Below are 19,944 nucleotides of genomic sequence, written 5' to 3' on the forward strand. Positions count from 1 at the left end.
AATCACCCAAATCATGACTTCAGATGGCTTCTACACCACTATAGACAATCATGGAGTGACTGATGGGATCACTACAGGGTACACTAGAACCTTGGAGTACTGTGCAGATAGCCATGAACAGGGTTCAGCAAAAGCCTAAACTGGTAACATGGGCCTCTGCAGGGCACAGGTCATGTCTGTCTTGGGCTATGTGATGGTGCCAGCAGTGCTGAGCAAGGTGCATTTGGAAGCCATAGGAGACATCATATGGACACTGATGAGTCACCCCAATCAAAACTGTGGAGAAGATGCAAGCACACCCTGATCTCGGAGAGCATCCCTGAAGAGGATGCTATGAGGTGCAGCCGTGGAGAGTGCTTCTAGGATTTCTGGACCCAGGACACATGAGGGGGTCACACAAACTGGCAGGATTTTGGGGAGGTGGTGGTCATTCCCATCCTTCATTTGCAGGGTGATGTCAGTCACCAACAGCCAAATCTCCTTTTGTGCCAAAAGAAGCAGACTCTTCAGCTACAAGTTCAAAGTAAAGACTATTAACTATTCTTATATCCAAAATTAATTTTTAAAAGCAACAATCTTAATGATCATTATCACTAGCAAGTTATTATTTCAAAATACTTTAAAATACACAACAGGAGTTTGGGCATGGTGGCACATGCCTATAATCACAGTGACTCAGCAGGCCAAGGCAGGAGGAACCAAATTTGAGGTCAACACAAGAAACTTAGTGAGATCCTGCCTCAAAATAAAATAAAAAGGATTATGGATGTAGCTCAGTGGTTAAGTGCCCTTTGAGTCAATCCCCAGTTTACAACCAAACCAAACCAAACCCCCAAAACATACTATAGACTTAGCACACAGGTCACTAGCCCCATTAACATAGCTATGTGCCCAACTGTGCACCTGTTTAATGGATCCCTTTGTTGGAATACAAACCACACTTTGCAGGCAGTGCTCTACTTGTCTTCTGACCTACTCAGGTAAATTTTATTGTTCATTCTTTCTTGTTCTGAGTTTGTATACCTAGAATCTATCTTTTATCTAGAGCATACACATTCTTCTCTTAGAGTAGCTGCAAGTTTCCTGAGGGTTAAGACTACATCTCACTCACCAACAGACTTTTTGTACAGGACCTTGGTATAAAGTAGGTGTCATAAATATCTGTATCTGTAACAGCTTTTATTTTTCTTATTTTTTGTCTTCTTTACTTTAATTATATTTTTCCCCTAATCTGCAAAAGTTATAATGTCCTTCCAAATTCTATTGAACTGGCAGTCTTCCCCTGCCCATTGGCCAGGGATTAGGTCGTAGTAGCTACAAATGGACCAAAGACAGATAATATGGCTAGGGCCTGAGGGCATGGCTAGCTTGAGGGTCAGCTTGTTTTGCTGGCATGGACTGTCAGGTGAAGCTGAGAATTGCACATGGTTGGCTAATAGAACTCAACAGAGGTGAACTCCGTGGTCTAGACTGTGGATTGGGAAGGAGAAGGTAGTCTGCATGGTTGGGAGGTTGATTATATACAGGAAACTGCATTGAGTAATACTGAAGACAATGGAGCTAGTTTTCTCTCTGTTGAAGAGGGATTTATACATACAGAAGTGGGGAAGACAGGAGTAAATTCTGTGGTAATGGTCTATGGTTAGTGGTGTTGGTGTGAAACCACAACTCTAAATAAATCTAAATATAGAAGTAGATATGGATGTGGGTGTGCATGTGTGCATGGGTGCATGAATATATACATATGTCTCCTTGCACTATTCAATGAGAGGACCTACAAACAATAACATCCCAATAGCAAATGTAGCTAGAACCTAGACTCTGGCTTCTAAATACCATTTTCCATTGATATCAACCAGGGCTCCTTGAAATGAGGGCTGATTCTAAAGCATAAAATGTCAAGATGACTCTGAAATATTGTGTCAAAAATAAGGGAGGACTCAAAGAATGATGGAAACATGTCTAAAAGATATAGGAGCCAGCCTAAATCTGGTAAAACTTGAGCATCAAAATGAACAACCAAAACAGATTATAACTTACTGAATAAAAAACTAATCCATTGGTCTATACTGACATAAATAAATGACTACAGAAATAAATCAGCAAAATGAAAAGCTCCTAATCAATGCTGAATGTCAGCTAATAAATGTACAAGAAATATATTAAGATATTTATAGTCTCAAAGTATCTTTCCACAAAATGCTTATTAATAAGTAAAATATTTATTTTTAATTAATTAATTTGTTCTAATTTGTTATACATGATAGCAGAATACATTTTGATTCACAGTACACAAGTGGAGCACAATTTTTCATTTCTCTGGCTGTAACACTACACTAAGTAGAGTCAGACCATTTATGTCTTTATAACATGTACCTAGGGTAATGATGTTCATCTTAGTCCACCATCTTTCCTATCCCCATGAAATATTTATTTTTTAACTTCAAAGTGAAAAACCATGGAAACACCATCTTGACCAATTGATAAAACATTACAATTCTTTCTGGGACAAATAAACTATATGTCTCTTGATATGAACACAGTATTTTTTTGGGGGGAGGTACTGGGGATTGAACTCAGGGGCCCTCAACCACTGAGCCACATCCCCAGCTCTATTTTGTATTTTATTTAGACAGGGTCTCACTGAGTTGTATAGCACCTGGCCATTGCCGAGTCTGGCTTTGAACTCGTGATCCTTCTGCCTCAGCCTCCTGAGCTGCTGGGATTACAGGCATAAGCCACTGTGCCCGGCAGAACATTTTATATTAATAGACATGACATTTTTTATACCTTTATTTTCATTTTTATGTGGTGCCAAGGATCAAACCTCCTGCCTCATACATGCCAGGCAAGCGCTCTATCACTGAGCCAAACTCCAACCCTGAACATAGTATTTTTATATGGTATTTCTGTAGAGAATGTTAGAATATATAATCTAATCTGTTCAAGAGATAGCATCAGATAAACCTAAACCAAGGGATATTCTACTAAGTAACTGGTAATCTCAACTAAGTAATCTCAAGGTTGGGCTGGCAATGTGGCTCAGTGGTAGAATACTTGCTTGCATGTACAAGGCCCCCTGGTTATAGTCCCCAGAACCACAAAAACAAAAAGCCAAACATAAGCAAAACATAAGCAAAGATAAATATGTATTCCATCTAAGAAAGATGAAAGAGATATGACCTGAGCATACTGCATGACCCTGTATCAGATCCTGGAGTTACAAAAGTTATTTTTAAAACAATTAGCAAAACCAAAATTTAAAAAATTAGTAGATCTATCAGGAAGGGTAAAGATTTCTACAAAGTTAAGAAATGGTGGGAATTTTGACATTCTTCAAGGATTTTAAAATATTCTTTATGAATACTTGGGATTTGGGCTAAGATCTATCTTTCCAGATACTAATGTACCCAAACCTTTTAATTAACTATAAAATTATCTATATTATAGGGGTATGAAAAAAGTCAGTAACAAGAAATCTTCTTATCTTTATCTTCTATAAAAAGATACCAATAGCCAATTATTTAAAGCAGTGCTACTACCAAGTTCTTGCTAAAATTTTATTAAAAATAGGTGTCTTATTTATAATTGCCCAAACTCGGAAGAAACAAGATGTCCTTCAGTAGCTGAATGGATAAATAGATGTTGGCACTTCCAGACAATGGACTGTTATTTAGAATTAATGAGAAATGAGCTATCAAGTCATGAAAAGACAGAAGCTTAACTGCCTAGGATGAAGTGAAAAAAAGTAGTCTAAGAAGGCTACTCACTGTGATTTTAATTATATAACACTCTGGAGTAGGCAAAACTTTGGAAAGAGTAAACAGTTTAGTGGTTGCTAAGGGTTGGGGAGGAAGGGATAAATAGAGTACAGATGACTTTTGGGGCACTGAAATGATATTATAATGGTGCATACCTGTCTGTATACACGTGTGCAGTGCAAACCAACAGAATGTACATCAAGAATTAACCCTAGCTGGGTGCAGGGGCACACATGTAATCCCAGTGGTTTGGGAGTTTGAGCTGACTAATTGTAACAGAAACCATGTGACCCAAGAAACCTAAAACATTGATGATCTGGCCTGTTATAAGCACAGTCTGCCCACTCCTGAAGTAGATGAATTAGTATCACACTATGATAGCACAATTTTAGTGATATTTTTCTATAGGCAACTCATCGATAACTTAATTAGAGGTTAAGAAATATATTATTTTAGTCATCATATAGCTCTTCCATTGCCTATCACCTATGGATGATTTGAGACATGAAAAAAACATTGTTTAAAATAGATACTCCATAGAAAATAACTTCAGATGCTTTATGTATAAAAGAAAGGCTCCCAACCCAGGCAGCTGAGCTGTGGCCATCTATAAAACATACATGCTTCTTAGAGATTTATTTTTACTTTTATTTTTGTGGAACTGGAAATTGATCTTGGGGGTGCTATACCACTGAGCTCACCCCCAGTCCTTTTCATTTCTAAATTTTGAGATGGGGTCTTGGTAAGTTGCTGAGACTGGCCGTCAACTTGAGATCCATCTACCTCAGACTCCCAAGGTGCTGCGATTATGGGCATGCACCACCACTCTTGGCTAGATTCACATCAGGAGTGAAGACATGAAATGCCATGAGATCCAGCATTTGCTTTGGAATATTTTGCAACAAAAAGTAAAGCCAGAGTGGTGAGTGTCAAACCTTTATAAACCAAGTATAGATTTGTTAAAAGACTGTCCCTGGGGCCACATCTGCACTCTGCCACTTCTGTCCTTGGTGGTGTTGGGTGCCTGGCTGGCCCAGTCCAGGCTACCTGCCCAGGCTTCAGCTTCTTCCACAGGCAATTTCCTGGCATTCCAACCTTCCTGGCTGCAGGTGCAGTGGCAGCAGCAATGGCACCAGGGTGTTGTCTGCTTCCCTTGCACACCCTGGGGGCAGTGCATAGGGGTCCTCCCATTCTCTTCTCATTCTCTTCCACACTGGAGCATATTACTCATGAGTGGACAAGAGCTTGAAAGATAGGATCACCTCTGAGTCCCACAAGATGAGTAGCCTTTGAGAGTGTTCCTTTACCATCCAAGGCCACAGTGATGTCTTGGAGAACTTAGTTCATATATTCAGATTGCCAAGGACAACTTTTTACCTCGTCCACTCCTAGCTGATCCAATAGCAAACTCCTCTAAATTGCCACTTCCTAGAACTTCCCAAGGCCTCAAAGGGACCACAGGGAAGAGGACTCTTCTACCGTAGAAGAGTCCCAGAAGCGTTCCCAGAGTAGATGAACACAATCTTAAGATTCCCAATTCTACCACATAATTGAGATTTCAGCTTCTATTTCTTTTCTTCAACCTGCCTACGTGTCAGAATTTAACAAATAATATAGAACTAAAATCTTCAAGGGTAGAGTTACATCTGTTTTTTTTGTTTTTGTTTTTTAATATCCTAGTACTTAGCATGGTAGCTGGTAGTCCACACCTGTGCTGGAATGAATGTACTACCCCTTCAGCTGGGTCATGTTCACCTGGATTTTAAATGTACTTTTGTATTTTGACACTCCATTAATTTCTAAAAGATTATCCTTATGAGAGAGGGAGACAGGGAGAATGAGAGAATGTTACCTGTGGTCTTTGATAAATCACTCTGGCATAGAAACTGCAGCGGGCACCCAGATTGTCAGTCTGGAAAAACATTGAGAAAGACTGGTAACATCATTCAAAGTATACAACCATGGCAAAAGTACTAAAAAACTTGTTAGAAACAAAGATGTTACCTGGAGAATATCTCTTAGGCAATGGAGAATTGGAGGCTGGTGAAGCTTAGATATGGAGTCTCCTTCAATCATATCAATCTGACCGAGATTGGGATGAACTGAGAGGACGTAACAGAAGGAAGGCGAAGGCAGGTGACTTTTGACCTGTTTAAAATGAAGCCAAAGGTAGAACATGAATGAAGTGTTAAAAGACTCAAATACATCATTCCAATCTATTTTTTCTTATATACATATTTACTTATAGATGTGTACCCTCTCTGGAAGGTTATAAAAGAAGTGGGTTACATTATTTACTTTTGGGACCAAGCATAAGAATGTCTGTATTTCTTAATTTATTATCAATTTAAGATTTCATTTTAGAAATCTATTCTTCAGAGTATATTGAAAATACCATTTGGAAAAACATCTTGTTAATCTATATATGGGCATTTTTGACACCTACTATTGGACTGACAGGACAAGTTCATCAATGTAGTACTCCACTGAAGTCAGCTATACAAAGACATATTCCCTTTTTCAGCTGAGGTATCTATGACCCAAAGCAACCACAGGCTAGCCTCCTGGACAAGGCCCAGGAAGGAGAGAAGGAGAAACTTATTAACTTTTTTCTGCCTTTGAGCTACTACCATAAATAATTTGATAGGGTAGGAATGGACATTCCTAGCTACCCTCATGGTTGTAGGAATATTTACAGATTCCATTGTATTCCTACTGTAAATTGGTAACTAAGTGCTGGTTTCATGAGTGATTGGAAGGGGTGGGAAAATATTGCCTAGTTTATAATGAGGCTAATACTCTGACTGTTGTAACAGTGTGTGAGGACTGCTGTTTAAAAATTCATCATAAATTAACCTGAGAAGCATGTTGTATAGCATGGAAGGGAAAGCAGCCATAGATTGGGCTCCTGAATGAGAAGAGAAAATCCCAATCCCAGTCCTACCTTGTATTCACATACCACCACAAAGGGCCTAGGTACAGAGGGATTCCTGTTGCCACTGTGGAGTCACGGAGCAATGGTGAGAGCCCTGGCTCGGTGGCTAGCACAGAGCAACCTGAGGATGGAGGGCTCCCTGGTGTTGTACCTACCTCTTCACAGGGCTGGCTATGGCCGGGTGCTTTTAGGGGTATTGCTGGGGGCCATATGGTATCAATCAAACTGAAGAGCCCTGGTGTCCTGGGACAAGAAAACACTGTTAAAATTATTTGTCATTAGATGGGATGTGGTGGCACAAGCCTATAATCTTTGCTGTTAGGTAGGCCGGGGCAGGAGGATTAAAAGTTTGAGGTTAGCTTAGGCAACTTAGAAAGATCATGTCTCAAAATAAAATAAAAAGGGCGGGAGATGTAGTTCAGTGGAAGTTAGAGCATTTGACTAGCTTGTGTGAGCTTCAATATCTCATACCATACACACACAAAAAAAGTATGACACAAGATGAATGCAAGATTCTCTTCTTTGTGTAGAATAGAAAAAAATATATACAAGGGACTGGGGGTATACTTCATTGATACATACACGAGTATGTATTCTCCTAGCATACACAAGTCTCTGTTTTCATTACAAAATGAAAACAAAACAACAAAAAACCCAAGAAACTCCAAAACATCATCAATTTCCCTAAATTTTTGTAGCTTCTCAAATAGTGTCCTATGACGTTCACTCCACAAAAGCAAGACTCTGCTCAGTGAGGTTGCTGTGTGGAGGATGCCTGAAGTGTGACTATGGGTTCCCACTGGGTGTTGGCAGAACTTTAAAATGCTATAGGCCCAGGGCTGGGGTTATAGCTCAGTGGTAGAACACTTGCCTAGGGTTTGATTCTCAGCACCACATATAAATAAAATAAAGGTCAATCAACAACTAAAAAAAAAAAAAAAAAAAAAAAAAAGGGATCACCATTTGACCCAGCTGTCCCTCTCCTCAGTCTATACCCGAAGGACTTAAAAACAGCATACTTTAAGGACCCAGCCACATCAATGTTTATAGCAGCACAATTCACAATAGCTAAACTGTGGAACCAACCTAGATGCCCTTTAGTAGATGAATGGATAAAAAAAATGTGGCATATATACACAACGGAATTTTACTCAGCAATAAAAGAGAATAAAATCATGGCATTTGCAGGTAAATGGCTGGAGTTAGAAGATAATGCTAAGTGAAGTTAGCCAATCCCAAAAAACCAAATGACGAATGTTTTCTTTGATATAAGGAGGCTGATTCATAGAGGGATAAGGAGAGGGAGCATGGGAGGAATAGACAACTCTATAGGGCAGAGGGGTTAGAGGGGAAGGGAGAAGGCATGGGTTAGAAATGATGGTGGAATGTGATGGACATTATTATCCAAAGTACACGTATGAAGACACGAATTGGTGTGAATATACTATGTATACAACCAGAGATGTGAAAAATTGTGCTCTATATATGTAATAAGAATTTAATGCATCCTGCTGTCATATATAAATAAAAAAAAATACTGCTTATAGTCCTGACTGGACATGGCGGCACACGCCTGTAATCCCAGCGGTTTGGGAGGCTGAGACGCTAAGCAACTCAGTGAGACCCTGTCTCTAAATAAAATATAAAATAGGACTAGGGATGTGGCTCCATGGTCAAATGTCCCTGAGTTCAATTCTCAGTAAGGGGCAGGGGGAAGCTATAGGCCCTGGGAAACTCTGAAAAAAGACACCTGTGATGTCCTGTGAAACAAAAGATTCTTTAGCTTATAATCAAGAATCACTTTTTGGTATAATCACGAATAGTATCTCTTGCAATCTGCTTTAAGAAATGCTGTTCTATGACAAACAGCCTTAGAAGAGTTGATTGCTTACTTATTTAGAAGCAGCTAAGTGGCTAATTTTTAAAATTTTGGACATTTGACCCTTATTATTATTATTTTTAATGCAGTCTCCTAGATAAGAAAGAGTATCAGTTAAGTAAAAATTTCTTTTTTTTTTTTAAGTAAAAATTTCTTAAAATCAGATTCTTTACTATTTTTTAAAAGTAGAGATGGTTCAGGTGGCAATTGTTGCTTTGTGAACTTGAGTCTTCATCTCGGGCAGCTCAAACATTCAGGTACCTCTGCTGAGGACAAACTTGGTGCAGAAGTTAAACTTTGGCACAAAGTGTATGTTCTTTTCACTACATTTCATCCCTTACTATTCATTTCTGCATAAGATTTCATTTTATTATAGAAGAAATAGAAGAAACATTATTTTAAAAAGCCATTCCTAGGGGCTGTGGCTCAGTGGTAGAGCGCTCGCCTAGCATGCATGAGATGTTGGGTTCGATCCTCAGCACCACATAAAAATAAATAAAATAAAGGTATTGTGTCCAATTACAACTAAAAAAAAAAAAAGAAGCCATTCCTAGGGCTAGGGCTGTGGCTCAGTGGTAGCGCACTTGCCTGGCATGTTCTATTCTCAGCACCAAATATAAATAAACAAAATAAAGGTCTATCATCAAGTAAAAAGAATATTTTAAAAAGCCATTCCTTTAAAATATTTTTTGGTTTGATTTCTGCAGTGCTGGGGATAGAACCCAGAGCCTCATGTGCCAGGCAAGTCCTCTAGCACTAAGCTACATCCCCAGCACCCTTTTAGAAATTTTTTATTATTTTACTTTTTAATTTGTTCAAATTAATTATATATGACAGTAGAATGCATTTTGACACATTGTACACAAATGGAGCACAACTTCTCCTTCCTCTACATGGTGTAGAGTCACAATGGAAATTCAATCATACAAGTATATAATGTCTGTCTCATTGAATCATCCTTCCCATCCCCAAACCCCCTCACCTAAAATATTTTTAAACAGCAAACAGGCTGTCTAATAGGGACAGACTACCTTAATTTGTCTTTTAAAAAGTTAATAAAAGTTTTAATTTAAAAAGCTTTTAAAATAAATGTTTAAATAGAGAAAAAGGACATACAAATAACATCCATATGACTGTGATATGATTAAAAATAGTTTGATGCTGGGGGTGTGGCTTAGTGGTGGAATGTGTGCTTAGCATGTGAAAGGACCTGGGTTCACTCCCCAGAACCACAAGAAAAAAACAAGGTAACATCATTATGCCAGAATAAATTTCTTGGGATATTCCTTAATTTATAGAATATATAATGAATATGCAGCAAAATTTGGAACTTCAAACTGTGACAAAAATGTTTACAGGTATTTGATAGAATTCTGTCATTCTTAACCTCTGTGTTTGAAATCCAAAGCAGACAGGATGAGAATCTGGCTCCCCACCTGCTCCTATTTATAGGCTTTGCAATGGCCACAGCTCTCTGACAGCAGTTCCCTGGGCAGATTCCCTTCCAGATGGCAAAGGTGGAATGGGACAATATTGCTAACCATCAAGCAGGGAAAAGCTGCACTTCTCACCATAGCCAATCATGGTTTCCCCTCACCCTCTCAGCTGTCTCCTTAAAGTCAATTGCATGTGATAAGTAAGAAAAGAGAGGAGGATCTGGAAACAGGTAGGATACATGGAGGAGGATGGCACAGGCATTGGGGACAGTCTTGGGCAGAAAGCACAGGCTGAAAGAAAGACAGGTGGATGCTTCAGGAAGTAGGAGACACAAGAAGTAGCAGAATCAGGCTGAGCTCACACAAGCTGCCCTAACCTCCAACCTGGAAACCAAAATCGTCTAAAGCCATAATTCTATTTATAGAAACCAATGTACATTTTAAAGGGAAAGATAAAAATATGTGAACGTGGTCAATTTTGTTTACCAAATTATATACTTCAAATGGTTAAAATGGTAAATTTTATTGTGCCACAAAAATTAAATTTACTGTGACAAGTAAATGCCAAGTATTTTGATTGGTCTTCTGTCTCTAGAGATAATTGATAGTTCATTTAAAAAAACACTACTCCCTTCTGTGTGAAGAAGAATGTCCCAAGTTCTTTATTGTACCTTAGGAATATAACAAGTACAAATATAATTTTGAAATTTGAGATAATTCACATATCAAAAATTCCACCCATTTAAAAAGTATGCAGTATACTTATACTGGTTATTAGTGTAGTCTTACGAGTTATGCAACCATCAATATTAGTATCTATTAAACAGTTACTCTCATTCTTTCTAGCCCCTGACAACCATTACTTTACTTTCTGTCTTAATAAATTTGCCTGTTCTGGACATTTCTTATAAATGGATTCATACCATATATGGCTTTGAATGTGTGTGTGTGTGTGTGCTTGTGCACACTTGTGAGAGAGATGGCATAGTTTTGAGGTACATCCCTCAGAAAATATCAACACTTTGTTCCTTTATGTGGGGGAGGGTACTGGGTATTGAATCCAAGGGTGCTCTATTACTGAGCTACATCCACAATCCTTTTTGTTTTTATTTCAAGACCAGGTCCTGCAAAGTTTCCCAGGCTGGCCTTGAACTTGTGACCTCCTGTTTCAGGTTCCCAAGTGACTGGATTTACAGGCATGCACCACTGTACCTGGCCACTTTGTTCATTTTTATGACTGAATAACATTCCACAGTATGGGTAAAGGACATTTTATTTATCTAGTCATCAATTGGTGGACATTTGGGTTGTTTCCATGTTCAGCTATTCTAAAAACTGCTGCCATGAACAAATTGCACATATATATATATATTTACACTGGGAATTGAACTCAGGTATGCTTTCCCACTAAGCTACATCTTCAGCCCATTTTTAAAAATTCCTTTTAAATGTTGAAACAGGGTCTCACTAAGTTGCCTATAGCCTCCCTAAACTGCTAAGGTTGGGCCCAAACTTGCAATCCTCCTGCCTCAGCTTCCAAGGTTGCTGTAAACAAATTTTTGTGTGAACATAAAATCTTTATTTCTTTGGATTAATATTCAGAAGTGTAACTGCTGGTTACTGGTAATTGTACATTTAATTCTTTTAAGAAACCACTACATATTTTCATACAGGTGGCCGCACCACTTTATAGCCAATCAGCAATATATGAGAGTTTCTTTGAATCCTCATTAGTATTTGGTGTTATCATATTTGTACTTTAATATTCTTAACAGAACTGTAGAGGCATCTCACCAAGGTCTTGATTTGCTTTTTCCTAAAGGCTAGTGATGGTAAGCATCTTTTTACTTGCTAATCTGCCATGATGTATATCCTCTATCTTCATGTTCTTTTCCTATTTTCTAATCAGACTCTTTGTTTCTGTGAATGTCTTTATTTACTATTGAGTTTTGAGAGTTCTTTATATATTCTGAATATGAAAAACCTCAGGTATTTCTTTCTTCTTCTTTTTAAAAATAGTGGTAGTTATTTTATTTACCCTAAGTTATACTTTCTGCAAAGGTTATATATATATATATATATATATATATATATATATATATATATATTTTTTTTTTTTTTATTAAGTATCCTTTCCTGAGTCATTCATCCCCCAAAAGAAACCTTTGCTGGCCATTTAGTATCATTGCAGTGTAATATCAGTCTCTGAATTGAAAAAAACTTTACTTTCATGTATCTCTTAAAGACTTCTTCCACCACTTCCTGTTTTTATGACATGTATTTCCATCAATGAAAATTCAACAGAGTTTGAATGTCTGATCTTTTTTGTTATGCTTAAAAATATTTTTGACTGGATTCAGAAGTAGAAGCTCTTAGAGAGGACAGCCTGAGTCTCTTGGTGATCTGTTCCTGGCATTTTTCTTTGGCTTCTTGCATTCTCTTGGCCAAAAGTTTGGAATATTCTGCAGCCTCTTCCTTATTTTTCTTAGAAACTGTTTCTTCAGAGTAATATGCCGGAACTTATGTTGTGAGTCATGTAGAGTAATGAGATGCTGAATCTTTGGTGCTTTGGTCCTGGGTTTTTTAACTTCCCTGCTTTCTGACAACATATTGGCAAGTATCATCTTCCTTAGATTGAAGTTTGCAGATTCTACTAGCTCTTTTGGGTCCTAGTTGATGAAGCACAGTAGTATTCATTAAGTCCAGGAATATCCTTCTCTCCTTGTTTTACAATAACCAAGTTGAGAACACTCAGAATGGTATCCACAATGTAACCTCTAACAGATTTGTGCTTTCTCTCTCCAGTTTGCCTCGGTCTATAACAGGAATGCCCCTTATTCAGTAGTAGGGGAACATGGCCCTGGGTCAAGATACCCTGCTTCGTGGGAAGCCTTGTTTGTCATTTCCACTACTGATTCAGACCACATAACCCTTCCATTCTTCACCCAGTGTCAGCAGCAATTTCTATAGCCATACGTTTCTCGTAAAAAGTACAAAATTTGCATTCATTGTCCACTTCAATGAGTTTCTGGCAGCCAATGGCTCGGAAGAAGATATTCAACTTCATCCTGGTGAATACTTTATTTATCTTACTTTATTTTTAAGGATTCCTTGGGACTTTCTAAATAGATCATAATCTATCTATCATAATCTGTAAAAAGATGTGTCTTTTGATCTGTATATCTTTTTTTCTTTTTTCCTTTTTCTTGTCTTATTTTGCTAGCTGGTCAATTTACTTTTAAAGGACTGCCAGAACTTAACATTTGACTTACACTGTCAAGTCTAATACAGGTAATAAACTCTAAGAGGACATCAGGCCAGTTAACATAATAGAGAGCATATAGAGGACACAACAGAAGTGAGAGCGAAAATAGGATTTTGAAAAATCAGGATGAAGAAAACAAGGGTGACTTTTAAAGGTCAGATTGAAATTGTAATCTCCCCTCAAATTCCTCCAAAGTTATTTCTTTCATTTTTTATTTCTATCTCTTTCTCTCTCATAGACACACACCCTTAATGATGAAACTATCTCAAAAAGAGGCTAAGTCAATACAGAAAGAAACTACAAACTATTTGGACTTCTAAAGAAAAACAAAAAACTAATTTACCACTCATAATTCCATAAAAAACAGGATCTCTTATTACTGCCATAATTTGTCAGCCAACAGGTACGTACTCTCATTAAATCTTGGGCTGTTGGAGAGATTACTTACAGATAAACTTTCCTAATGGGAAAGGTGGATAAACTCGAAAATTACTTTTCCAAGGTGAAAGTAATTAATAGCCAGTGACCAGAGTCTGGATAAAAGAGAACAAACTGCGTATAAGTACTCAGGGAAGCAAAGTACTGCTCTCATAAGGTATGTACTCCTGCGACCAGCAGCATCTGCAGGATGAGGGAAGGGATAAGAGATCTTCCTTAAGACAGTGAAAGTGTCCCAAAGCCTCTGATATATAGGTCACTTCTACAGACATTATTATAGTGTAAGAGGCCCTTCTAAGAACACATTTTCATTATGAAAAAACACTTGAAGAGACTCCTTAGAAGAGATAAAGTATGAGGGGGAGATACCGACCACACAATTTGAATTTAATAGAGTCATCGTAGTTTCAATGAGATGTAGGACTATAATAGATATGAGGTCACTCAGAAGGAAATCCTGTAGACTCACATCCTCAAAGCTTAGGGGGTACATTCCCACCCTTTAGAGGACACATTCCCACCCTCACCAACTGAACATTCACTCTGAGAACTGTAGGAGGACAGAATGGGGTGTGAAGAGAACACCTTTCACCTGTAATGTTAAAGTCCTGAGATCTCTCTTGGTCTTATTTTCCTCTCTTGTAGGATTCTCTAATTTGTAATGCTGTTACACCCCTCACTGCCCAGTGTCTCTGCTTGAGGAGGAAAGATGGTTTCAAAATCCCCAGTTTTGGTGAAGAATGGTAAAGTTTGCATCAGCTGAAGGAGAGGGGTGGCAATGACATATCTGGATTTTCTCTGACAGTGTAGTACTATGGAGTTCTAGAAATAGTGAAGCATCTGTAATAAGTACCTCTGCAGGCTTATCTATGAGCTTGGCTGACCAAAGGCTTTTAAAGCTGCGGAGGGTTTTGAATATTTACTGAAAAAAAAATGGAATCTGAAAATTTCCAATGCATTTGTAATAAAAATAGAAACTACCTTTAAAAATATGTTCTGATTTGTTTTAGTAACTGCCAGTCTCAAGAGGAAAAAAAAATACTCCCAAGATTATAAAGGGTTAGGAATAAGCAAATAGGATGCATTTATATGTAGTAAAGTTAAATTATTTCTTAGAATGAAAAAGTCCATTTTGTTGTTTGTATTTTGTTGTTTGTAAGACATTCTGGAAACTCTCAAAATCTAAGCAGAAAATACACAAAGGAGCCACAAAGGGAGGGGATCAACTTCCGGTCATCTCTGAAAAAAGCCTCACAAACTTAGTTCAGGAGTCTGAAATGATGTCAACACACAGATGTTTCTTTTGGAATTAACGAGAGCCAAGGTTTTCCCTTGTGTCAAGAAAGGTGCATGGAACTAAGGGAAGCCACACGTGAGCAGAGAATCTCGACTGAGTACACCCACTGCCTGAATTCCCAGCCTAGAAAGGCAGCCCTCCAGCTGCTATATTGGGACAGGCAGAGGAGGCTGGGGCTAATCTTGGGAAGAAGAGTAGAGTCCTGCTGGGGACTGAAGAGGAGCACACAAAAATGAGTGTGACCAGCGACAATAACAAAAGGAATTTTAGAAACATATTCAAATAAATGAGAATAAATGGGGTTCCTGCTTCACCACTACTTGAAATAATGCAAAACTTACATATTTTAATGCAAATTTTATAGATTTTTTTTAAGAGCAGCAAAGTATTAACTACCAATGACTTTACAGTACCTAGTATTACTTATCTTGACTGGTAGATGACAAATGTCATTTGGAAAACCAACCACTCAAAGTAAGGGCAGCCATGATTTCCATAAATTCCAGCCCCCTGGAAAAAAGTAAATATGGAATGTGACCATCTCAGCATACTGGACCATTATCTGATATCATCTGCTGGCTTGCCTATTGTCTTAGTAATTTTAGGGATCATTTTTCCATCTGATACTGCTTTATCTAATGACTCCAAAGTCTTCACAGGGCAATCTAAGACTGTCTAGCCACTTTCCTCTAGGTGTGGATAGAGTGGAATTTGCCCTAGGAAATTTAAACCACAATGGTGACATCAACAACAGCAAGTAGAAAGATAACAAGCAAGGAAATAGCCTGACATATTTATCCTCAGACCTCAGACTTTTTGATTCTTTCTTAAAATGTCTGTAGTTGCTGATTTCTCGGTACTAATTATTATGGTAGTACATCTGGGTAGTTCATATGGAGAGTAAATTACTTCAGACTAGTACTTCTCCAAGTGGGGACTGAAGGCCCCTGGAGGTACTGAGAGGCTTTCAGGTAGCCTGTCAGGCCAGAACTATTTTCTACTAATTTATCTTCTTTTCCTTTCTCATTCTCATTCTCTCATGTATGTACAGTGGAGTTTTCTAGAGTCCCATTATGCATAATTTCATAACAGTGAATTCAACAGCTAATCTATTATCTTCTATTAAATCAGACATTAAAGAGATTGGCAAAGACATAAAACAATGCCACTCTTCAAATTGATTTTGCATTTTTCATTAAAAATGTTATTTATATTATCATGAAATGGGTTTCCTTTTGAGACTTTTAGGTAAACTAACAAATTTGAAAAAATCTTCAGTTGTAATTTCTAATATGGTAAATAATGACCAATATAATCCAATGTAAAAAATAAAAAAGCTCCCCCAAACTCTTTGTGACCTCATAAACTTTTAAAAGTACATAGGCATCCTGAGATGAGAAAGTTGAAAGTTTGGAAGTGTTCTTTAGTTGCTTATATTGGCTTTCCTCTGTTCCTCTCTATTTCCCTCCCTTTCCTGCTAATGAGGCTACACCCTATGCATATTCTCTGACACAACAGTTCTCTGTGCCTAACTGTCACCTAGCCCTAGACTCTATTAATTTGTAATCTCAATGTTATCTAAGAAACAATTTCCTCCTTAGAGCTGAATTGCTATTAATGGTACCAAATAAACTTAGATTCAAACTCTATTTTTAGTTGCAAAAATAACTTCCCATTCTTAGTAAAATTAGGTCAATGTATGTGGGTTATCTGTAAATACTGTAATACTTCCTATAACTCCATTCTTTCCTATGGCCCAATACCCAACAAGAAAAAGTACTTTTAGGAGTTGGTCAACTTGCTGTGTTGAGAAAGCACTATGAAGATTCTGAGGAGTCTTATTGATAGGAAGGGAGTTCTTCAACACCCCATATCTACACTGCAAGGTCACACCCAGGTTAGGGCAAGACAGTCTGCTCACCTGGCAAAAAGGTGGCTCTTGGCACTGCCTAGGCTTACACTGCAAATGTCATATTAGTGCCAAATACAGCAACAAATGCCAAGCAGTCTTGGGGAAACTATGCCTATAAAAACCATTAGCTTTTGTGTGAAGACACAGGTGAGAAGAAGTAGAGAGGTCTTCTCTGACAAATAGCTAAGCCTCAACTTATTCTCTCTTCCTAGGAACCAGTTGCCATCTGAAATCTTCTTGCTTGTCTCGTGCTTGTTTCTCATGTCCTCCCAAGAACATGAGAGTCTTGAGCACAGGCCTTATGTGACTTCTGCATCCCACTGGCATGCAGGAGTTAAGACACTAGGTCTGGAGGCTATGCTGGAGGGACAGCAGTCTTCTCCAAGCCCCACCTGTCAGTACTACACAGCAAAGACACATGGGGCTTCAGTAATACTGTTATACATTGCAAGCACCCTTCAGTGCTTCTGTTTGAGAACTTTTTATGAGTCCTGATTTCTCCTTTAAGAAACTCATAGCTCTAATATATTTTATTACACCTAATCTCACTTGTTTATTTAATTCATCTACTATCAGATCCTATGCTAGCTACAGATACAATTTAAATAAAATTAAGAAGAATGCATTCCAGAAGGTAGCATATCTTCTTTTTGTTATATTTATCAAACAAAAGACAAGCTTGAATGCCTCAGATACTGAGATGCAGGGTAGACATGATCAAATAGCTCAAGAGATCATTATCAAGTTGGTAGGAGCCATTGAAACCTTGAGGCCCTAATGAGATTAGATTAACAGAGATTAACCTATGTCCTTTAGCTGCTGGGACAATGAAATGGGATCAACTTTGGAGACAATCTGGTTGTGACCCAACAATCCAACTCTGCCTGCCCCAAAGCTCTGAGAACTCATATAGAGATTTGTATGTGGATGTTCATAGGAGGATTATTTATGGAAGGTGGAATAACCCAAATGTAAATCAAAGAATGAATGAATAAACAAGTCTGATGTATCAATACAATGAAATATTATGCATCCATAAAAAGTACAATAAATATATATCAAGGTCATTGTACTGTCATGTGTAACTAATAAAAACAAATAAAAAATACAAAAAAGAAAGAAAGAAAAAAGGTCAATACATGTTATATAAATAGTGAAAGTAGAAAATATTCTGCTAATGTGAATAGATGTATAAGGTTGTACATTGGATGGTTCCACTTATATGAAATCTCTAGAATAGGCAAATTCTTTGTGACACTTCAAAGGAATAAACCCAAGGCCTTGCAAATGCTCAGATAGCACTTTACCACTGAACTATATCCCCAGTCCAATGGTATTTTTTAAACAATAGCTTAATCATTTAAATATAATTTAAATACCACAAAATTTATTATTTTAAAGTATACAAAACATTGGTTTTTATTACATTCACAAAGTTGGGCAACCATTACCACTACCTATTTCCAGAACACTTTAATCATTCTCAAAAGAAATGTCATACCCATTAGCAGTAACTTCCCATTCTCCCAGGCCCTGGCAATCATTACTCTATTGTCCATCTGCATAAGAACAGGTTTTGAATACGAATAATAAGACATTATTTCACCTTGAGTTTCCATGAATATCTATATAAAGATGTGATCAGCTTTCAGAATAGGCTGTTCTAATGGATGTGCATTTATTTAAACCTTCTACTTGCCATAGTGAAACCATTATTCTGCATAATTAATATGCACCAATTAAAAAAGCAAAGCTTTTTAAAGTGCATATTAAATCAGTACTTCTGCTAATAGAAAGGACAAAAAGACAAATCTTCTACACGATGACATATGAATTGCAAAAGGATGAGATATACAACACTAAGTAGTATTTCAGTAATAATGCTGGAACGCCTGGCATAGTGGTATATCCAGCAATTTCAAGTTTTAGATTAGTCTGGGCAAATTAGTTACACCCTGTCTCAAAAAAATAAAGAAAGAGATGGGGGTGAGCTTGGTGATAGAGCAATCCTCAATCCAGTCCCTAGTACCACAGAGAACCAAAACAAAAGGCAAAAAGCAAAACAACTCCCCCCGCAAAAAAAAAAAAAAAAAAAAAAAAAACCCTGGTATTATGATGATAGTGACAGCTACCAGGTATATTTACTGAGAACACACCATTGGCTGGTCCCTCACCTAAGCACCTGCGAGTCTAGAGAGGAGCCTTCTTACCTCCTGGGGGGGAAATGTACTTTCCTCAAGAGGGAACAGCTAACAAAGGCATCAAGATCAGTGTTTTGATTCCAGAATATCTTATAGATGTGGGGACAGGTAAGGGTCCAGCAGCCATTTCTTTCTTCTTTTTAAAAAGAAAATAAAAAAAATAGGGGCTGGGAATGTGGCTCAAGCAGTAGCGCGCTCGCCTGGCATGCATGCGGCCCAGGTTCGATCCTTAACACCACATACAAACAAAGATATTGTGTCCGCCGAAAACTAAAAATAAATATTAAAAAATTCTCTCTCTCTCTCTAAAAAAAATAGTGGAATACATTTGTACATGTACATAAAATAATTTGGTCAATTTAATTCCCCATACCTTTATTTTCCTCCCTACCTCTCACCCCTGGTCCCCTTCCTATACTCAATTGGTCTCCCTTCTATTTTCATGAGATCCTCCCCACCCCTCCCCTTTCCTTCTTCCTCTCTAGCTTGTACATATGACAGAAAACATACAACCCTTAACTTTCTGAGTCTGGCTTATTTCACTTAAATAATGCTCTCTAGTTTCATCCATTTTCCTGAAAATGACATAATTCATTCCTCTTTATGTCTAGCCAGCCATTTTAAAGACATTCATGATACTTTATGAGGCCCTGCCTAAGGGTCATGAAAACTTGTCCAGTTATATTGATATAACTGGACATATTATAACTCTGGCCAAGCAGTTATACTTTGGGAATGCTCTCCCAAAGAAAAACACTATTTATGACCTCAGGGTATGCAAAGATTTCTTAAATAAGTATAAAAAGAAAGTATTGACCTT

At 37.8% G+C, this 19,944-nt stretch overlaps 1 protein-coding gene, 1 long non-coding RNA gene and 1 pseudogene across 3 annotated transcripts in view; 1 reads left to right on the plus strand and 2 right to left on the minus strand.

Annotated features, from left to right (window-relative positions):
* LOC144255712 (uncharacterized) overlaps positions 1-14,613 on the plus strand; it is a 35,012-nt gene extending 20,399 nt beyond the window's left edge. Inside the window, exons 3-4 of the long non-coding RNA XR_013343897.1 lie at positions 13,515-13,679; positions 14,360-14,613. This is a non-coding gene — a long non-coding RNA (uncharacterized LOC144255712). The remainder of the gene's footprint in view (positions 1-13,514; positions 13,680-14,359) is intronic.
* Spidr (scaffold protein involved in DNA repair) overlaps positions 1-19,944 on the minus strand; it is a 392,656-nt gene that overhangs the window by 20,332 nt on the left and 352,380 nt on the right. For both annotated transcript variants that reach the window (XM_026395186.2, XM_026395187.2), the window contains 4 exons: positions 6,852-6,939; positions 5,766-5,909; positions 5,614-5,673; positions 300-510 (listed from right to left, as the gene is read on the minus strand). In XM_026395186.2, coding sequence (XP_026250971.1) covers positions 300-510; positions 5,614-5,673; positions 5,766-5,909; positions 6,852-6,939 — 503 coding nt within the window. The remainder of the gene's footprint in view (positions 1-299; positions 511-5,613; positions 5,674-5,765; positions 5,910-6,851; positions 6,940-19,944) is intronic.
* LOC144255792 (small ribosomal subunit protein eS6 pseudogene) lies at positions 12,346-13,078 on the minus strand (annotated as a pseudogene).

Source organism: Urocitellus parryii, chromosome 7 (genome assembly GCF_045843805.1).
Source record: "Urocitellus parryii isolate mUroPar1 chromosome 7, mUroPar1.hap1, whole genome shotgun sequence".
Classification (NCBI taxonomy): Eukaryota; Metazoa; Chordata; class Mammalia; order Rodentia; family Sciuridae; genus Urocitellus; species Urocitellus parryii.